Source organism: Octopus bimaculoides, chromosome 7 (genome assembly GCF_001194135.2).
Source record: "Octopus bimaculoides isolate UCB-OBI-ISO-001 chromosome 7, ASM119413v2, whole genome shotgun sequence".
Lineage (NCBI taxonomy): Eukaryota > Metazoa > Mollusca > Cephalopoda > Octopoda > Octopodidae > Octopus > Octopus bimaculoides.
The window spans coordinates 45,406,780-45,414,295 of NC_068987.1; the positions used below are offsets into that span (position 1 = coordinate 45,406,780).

The window sequence follows — 7,516 nt, forward strand, 5'->3', positions numbered from 1 at the left end:
AAAAAGAAAAAAAAAGTAATAATAATAATAATAATAATAATGGTGATTATGATTTCAAATTTTGGCACAAGGCCCGCAATTTCGGCGGAGAGGGTAAATCGATTACATCGACGCCAGTGCTCAACTGGTACTTATTTCGTCGACCTTGATAGGATGAAAAGCAAAGCTTCACTTCGGTGGAGTTTGAACTCAGACGCAAAAAACCGGACAAAATGCCACTAAGCATTTTGTCCGGCGCGGTAATGATCCTGTCTAGGATTGCAATGCGTTTGTAGCTTAAACGGTGTATTATAGCAAGCTTCGGCGACTCCTGGATGTTCTATTTTGTTTTATATGGTTCTTAAAATTGTGATATGACCATCCTCCTCTGACTTATGTACACGAACTAAAAAAACTGTATGTGATTACTAGCTTGCTAGATATAACTGCCAGGGATTTTCAAACTTTTTAACTTGCGGACCCCTTTATATTTCAGGCTTTACCTTATAAACGCTTATGAAATTTATACATAAATATTTGCTTAAAATAACATATTTTTACATTTATTTATTTAACAGTATTTAACAAATAGGTTTATTGTCAATTAAAAGATTTCGATTAAAAAACATATATAAAATCAAATTGCCCATAAAAAGTATTTGCTGTCCACGGACCGCCTGTCTTGTCATTGGGGACCCCCTGTGGTCCGGGGACCACAGTTTCAAAACCCCTGCCTTAGGTTATTAAAAATCATTTGAGTTTGCATTCATTTAGTAAATCGCTGGGTTAACTGTGGCGTGGTTGCTCAATTCACTAGACATAGCAACCAAATTTCCTTCTAATCCCATTCGATTACCTTAAGAACATATTGAATAATGTCTTAGATACACTGCCTGAAAAAAAAATGACTTGGTCACAGTTGGCACTTTTATTATAGGTATTCTCGATCAGAACTGACCCGACACTGAACAACAGCAACAAATCATATAAACATTTAATTCATAATCGTTAGTTAGATCGACAAAATATATCTTGTCGAACGAGCGATTATGGATTAAATGTTTATTCTCACCGCTTGAAATAACCGGGCGTGTGCGCACACACGTACATACACACATTGGCGAAAACTTATCTCGGTGTGTAGGAGAAAGAGAGAGAAATAGTTACAGCGAGTCACTGAGTTGCTAAAAGTTCGTGTCAAAAGTATCATTGAACAAAACATTCAGCCCACTCATATGTAAGCAGTATCACTTAGCCAAGACACCCCAATATTCGCTGTCATAAGTACACCTGTCTGTGAATGTGTGTATATCTATCTGTCTGATGGACTGACCTATCGAAGACGACGAATGAGTGAGTGTTCAGTGAGAAGACAAAAAAAAAAAAAAAATCCAACCAAATAGACTATCATCAACAGATTACTATTACCACTATTCACCGATGTTTACAATTCATTCACTTCACCTGGTGACTCCTCATGAAAATCTTCAGGCCACAAAAACAATATGGATATGAGCATGACTTATTAAACCAGCACGTGATTTTGCCTAGAAATCACAATGTGGACAATGATGGTTTGTGGGAAGACTTGTTCTGTTGGTTTACCTTCTGTATTTCCCCGTAACTGCGCTTGATGGAATACCTTTTGAATTTCGAAATTTTAAAGCTGGAAAAAGCACTCTCTTCCAGTCAGCACCGTTTCTCGCAAGATTTTTTTTCCTAATGTTCAAGCGTTTCAAATTATCTTTGATTTGCCCCTATACCGTAGTGGCCAGCCTACATTGCATCGTCAATATTCAAGTCTTTTTCGGATTTATGCTTTACCGACGATATATATATATATATATATATATATTGTAAAGTTGTCGAATATGTTCGTAAACGACCTCTGCTACAGGACGGAGGGGACCATATAAAAACGACCGAATGTCTCCAAAAATTCTAAAGTACTATGCTTTATTGTTGGGCATTCTTTCGTTTGAATCAGCATAGTTGTCAAACTCGATCATATGAGCAATGTTTGTGTATAAAATATACTTTAAAACGGTAGTTACGCCAATTCAATGAGTCTTGATTATCCCAGGCTCCTTGGTAATCACAGACATTAAGTATTATTTACACCATCCGAATGTCTATAAAAGTTCTAAGGCGTGTAATTTTATGTCTGTACAATATACCATAAAATGTTAATTAAATCAGTTTAATTAATCTTAGCATTTATAGGATGGCCTGTCTATTTGATCCCTTCCACCGTCAACTTTCACACGCAAAACTAAGGTGTAGTGTGTCAGAATGGGTAAGAAGTTCACTTCGCAACTAAGAGGCTCCGGCTTCGATCCCCACTACTAAGAATCGGTTCTGAACCATAGCATACATTGTGAGTAAAATTCTGTAGGAATAAACTATATCAGGTGAATGGCACCTGCGTCACATGCTTGAAAATGCTCAGCTACGTATACGTTAATTCAGGAGCAGGTAATTCAGTTGATCGAACAACTGAATCTTCATCGTTGAACGACGGAGACCCACCACCACTGTATATTGCAGTGGCTGTCTGCTATGTAATGCAATAGGTAGGTGCTGAGACACCATGCAGTGTTGATGCTAGACACATAAGCAACATTAATGTCGGCCGTGTAATTGAAGAAATAGTTTTATAGGCAGATCAGGCAGCCTTGTCAGCACGTAATGCAACAAGTAGGTGCAGGCAGGCCAAGCTGTATTGATTGTCGGTCGTATAATACCAGCAGTAGGAGGCAGATCAAGCAACATTCATGTCAGTCTTGTAATGCAGCAGCAGGTAGGTGCAGACATTTCTTTTTGCAACTGCCAACCGCTTATAATGGCAACAGCATACATAGTTTTATAAAGATCTGAAACTATGTGATCTACCTCTTACGTTTATGTTTTTTGTCGCATTTTATGAACAATAGCGTCGTTTATTAGAGATATCCAACGGGCCAGATTCTATCGGAACAAATATCATAAAGGAATTTTTTTGAATTCACCGGTTTATCGGTTTGTTCGCTGATGGGCATGTTTTTCGTCGGAAGATACTTATAGACATCTCTCTCTTGCCTTCTGTCTCTCTTTACACATACATTAGATACCTCCGCTCAATTTCTGTTTACTAAATTCTACTCATTAGAATTGGTCAATCCAAAGCTTATATACCAAAGGTGCCACGCACTGATGATAGAGCATGGCATTACGTTGTTGCGAAGCGACCTTCTTAACCATATAGCTATGATTGCACTCTTAATCTTCGTGATGACACTTTTATTTTTCATCTTTCGTTGTTATTCGTGCAATTCTGTTGCAAATTTCATCTCTCTTTTCTATATCTTTCCATCAAATTGTGTTTGTGTTTACACCTGAAATGAGGGTGACAAATGGTAGAAATGACTAAATAATGCTTCCAAAGATTAGGGCAAATCTCAGCAGAAAAAAAGTACGCTTTTTTATTGTTTTACCAGTGCTAATGGGTTAGTGTGGCTAAGTCCTCTTTTTGTATTTGGCAAAAGAGAGAAAGAGAGGGTGAGTTTGAAGCTGTGCCCTCGCGTGTTTCTTTTCTTGACGTAGACCCATTTAGGGGACCACAAGTAGCCCATTTCATATAGATCTCTTATGTTTTCCAGCAGGATTTTGAAAGACTGTGGGCCTTTGGATCCTAAATTGCAGTATTTGACGCTAACACTAGGTGGAGAAGACAGAAGATTTGGCACTAAATAGTGGTGCCTAAATCACGGGTTAGTTAAACTCAACGCCAAATTTTGGTGTTAATCCTTCAACATCTTCCACACATTTATGCTGTGTGCGTGCATCACTAAACATCTTTGTGTTCTTCGTAGAGAACCTTGGAGCTTTCAGCCTCTCTCAGCAACTCTTCTGATACATAAGGACTATCCTAGGCGTTGGATTTCTTCAAATTTTCCAGTCAGTTTACCATTCTGTGTCAACCATAGTTGGGAACAATAATCCTGGAGACTGAGAACATATGTCTTCCACAGAACCAACATGACTACTTGTTCTCTTGTTCTAAATGATTTCAGAATCCTTTTCTGTCATTTGTCTGCACATTGTCATCTTGTTATAGTGCATTTTTGTTAATTTTGGTCGTCAAAGTTATCACTGATTGTGACTCCAGGATAGTAACTAGATCCTACGTATCCTGGTTGCAATGTGTTAAGAGGGTTGATACTTAAGTGCTTGAAACTTGCCAGCTTTAATCGCAAATTGTTTCTTCAGTTCATTTTAAGTCTTTGTGAAAGATTTTGACATCATTGGCGCTTTTGATTATCTTTCCTTGTATAAATAATGGCATGTTTGAGAGAGCTCATTACAAACAGCAATGACCCTGAAGAGCATTTCCGTATGTTCTACTCTCAGAATTATTGTATCCTTTGAAAGACCACCATTGGCTGCAACAGCTCGATTTCCGTTTGTTGTACAGTCATGCAGCTACTCTCCTAATTGTCCAGCTATGCCGAGGTGAAGTAGTTTATGACACTATTCCATGATCAACTTTGTCGAAGACCTTTGCAAAGTTGGATATACCTCACACATTTGAATAGTTGAACAGCTATCTCAAAACCCGATCGCAAATCTGTAGAAGCTATCTGAAACAGCTTGTATTCAGATGGAATCTGTATTGAGTATCACTTATCAAGTCATTTTCCTTTAAGAATGCGATCAGTTTCATTCAGATATTTAATTCCATGACTTCCTTGGTATTTGAAGTCAGAGAGAAAAGCCTGTAATTTTTAACATCTACTTCCCTTCCTTCCTCATGGATAGAACATTTCAATTTTTTAGAGAGCTTATCACTTAGAAGGAAACTTTTGATAAATGACTGAAGTGGTTTTGTTTTCATAGGAATTGCCGAAAACCTGTCGGGACCTGTCGCTAATTTTAGGCTCAATTTATCTATAGCTGATATTGCATCCATCCTTTTGGTCTCAATACAATCGATGGTTACCATTTTTTTATGTTGAAGAACTCTGGTTTACTTATTTGCGCCCCAATGGGGCTAGTGGAAGAACTCTAGGATTGTTCTTGCAGAATTTCATTACAGCCCCACTTTGTGATGGACCATCGCTGTTTTGTGAATTTATAGAAAGTCGTTATAAAGGTCTCTTTAGCCTCCCCACTCCCTAGTCTTTCGTAATTTCCAGAAAAATTAAACATAGGGGTCACCAGTTTATGTAAATATATAAAACAAGACGCATACTTGATGGGGTAATGAACAATTGTACAAAAATTAAATTCTGTTTGCTTAATATAAAGCAAGGGGTGGAAAGTTTATTAAAGTTATTTGGGGAAAGGAGTTTACAAGAAGACCCGCTTAGCAGTTTGTCAGACTCGCTCACGATTCTGTCAGCTCTAAAGTTGCTAAATGGATAACAACAATGATTTACTTACGAAAGGACTTAACATTGGCTATACGGTCGAATTTATTCTAAAAATAAAGTGGGGAGGGCTGTGATCTCGAGGTGTGTTCACACTAATTGAGCACACGCGCCTCGTCAATGTGTCCATATATACATGCATAGACAGACAGACAGACACACATACACAGTACTTATATAAGCTGTCATTCTTGGTTATTATTACTGTTTGTTTACAGCAGTTCTAACACGCGTCACCAAATAAATCATTATGTAAGCATGTATACTAAACTCTTAATTCCTTTACTGGTGTCAGTATCTATTGCAATGCTACTATGCTGGTTCATCACAGACATGTGTTTGTGTGTGTGTGAGAGAGAGAGAGCATATATTGATCTGTACTTGTATGACTGTATGTACAAATAAATATACGTGTATACACACGCTCGCACACATATCGCACTAAAAGGTCATTGAACGGATAGACAGATTCACTGACCAGCATGCCACAATCTCGGGTGGACAGACATACTATTTTATAATCTACCCTCACTTCATACTTTTTTTACAATTATCTTTGAATAGCATCCTTTCGTCCCTAATCCTTGAATCCCCTATCTCACTCATTTTTGTAATGTTCACAGTGCCTCATCGGTTCACTATCCCTAAATTAAAATTCTTCGCAGAGCTACTACTCTCTTGAAATCCTATCTACCTAGATTTCATTATCTACGAGCGTCGATCTGTAAAAGATCAGCCGGCCTCAGCAGTATGGAAGAGCTTCTGAGTGGCGTGCGCGCGCACACACACACACGCACACACTCACTCACACACATATATACACACGTATGTACATATATATGTGCGCTTATATGTATATGCGTATATGTCTATTTTGTATATATATATATATATATATATATACGCGCGCGTGTATACACACACACACACACACATGAAGCGACAGAAAAGTACACTGAAATTGCAATGAGGGGTGCAGTATTCAACGTTTCGGACAGTCTTTCTTCGGGGTTATTTTGACTAGTGGGAATATAAAGGAAGACACCAGTCAGTTTCTCGCTGTCTTTTTCTTTCTTCCTGTTGTTTTTACCTTGTCCGAAATGTTGGATGTTACACTCACCCCGATATTTTATAATTTCAGCACGCTCTTTCCATCGTTTTTCCAAATAATACAAAAGAATTGCCGACACAAACCACCACCACCCGTCTCCTTGGATTCTGTTTATATATATATATTATATATATAGAGAGAGAGAGAGAAGAGAGAGAGAGATCTGTGTGTGTATCTATATAATTCAGTACATAATATCTTATTCATAGACTGAAACATCAGTAATCCAAATGCTTTAAAGTTTCATACCAGAGAAATGTTTTATGAAACTCTTAAGTCCTCAAATCACTTGTAGCACTGCACGCACACACTATGTTTTCCTTCTATTTTGGTCTGTGTGAAGAAACACGTCAGCCTAAAAATACATTTTTTATGTTTCATCCTATGTTGACAAACGCAAGTATTTTTTTTTTTACGCTTTCACTTTGTACACCCATACACAGAGAAAAAGTGCAGACAGACTTCCACACAGTTCACCTCTGTCAAACAATAAGATTGAACCCGGCACCTTACGATTGCGAAATGAAGTTAGCACTTTGCTATATTGCGTCCAGACATCTGAACATACCGACAGACTTCTCACGTTTGTTTCTTTTTACTCCTCACTACCATAATTAATTGTTCTTTTTGTTATGCTTTTTTCGATGTTTTCTTTTTCTTCTGCTCACCCCTCTATCCCAAATTATCTTACTATCCAACTGCAACCTCACCTATCGGCTCAGTAATGAATGACTGACTTCACACCGGTTTAAATACAGTTACTGTCAATGTCTTACTGTATACTCCACGACAACTGTTACCGTAATGGTCTTTCAAGTTTTTCTTTTCTTTTTTTTTTCATTTCAGTTAAATCTGCTTGTTTCCTCCTCTTCACCTTTCCATTTTTTACTGTTGAATCGGTCATCATCATCAGCCGCTATTATATCGTTGTATCTATGTGAGGTAACTAACCCTCTGTGTTATATATATATATATATATATATATAATGGTGTTTCGGATGAAGATGGTGTTCTTATT

General features: G+C 37.7%; 1 protein-coding gene across 5 annotated transcripts in view; it reads left to right on the forward strand.

The window, feature by feature from the left end:
• Window positions 1-7,516, forward strand: part of LOC106873180 (uncharacterized) — a 101,769-nt gene that overhangs the window by 26,120 nt on the left and 68,133 nt on the right. The window contains exon 1 of one of the 5 annotated variants that reach the window (XM_014920413.2): window positions 1,524-1,553. The exons of 3 other annotated variants lie outside the window; for them this stretch is intronic. In XM_014920413.2, coding sequence (XP_014775899.1) covers window positions 1,539-1,553 — 15 coding nt within the window. In that variant the 5' untranslated portion in view covers window positions 1,524-1,538. Of the gene's footprint in view, window positions 1-1,523; window positions 1,554-2,506; window positions 2,780-7,516 lie in introns of those variants that run through there. One more of the 5 variants, XM_014920414.2, reaches the window with a different exon arrangement.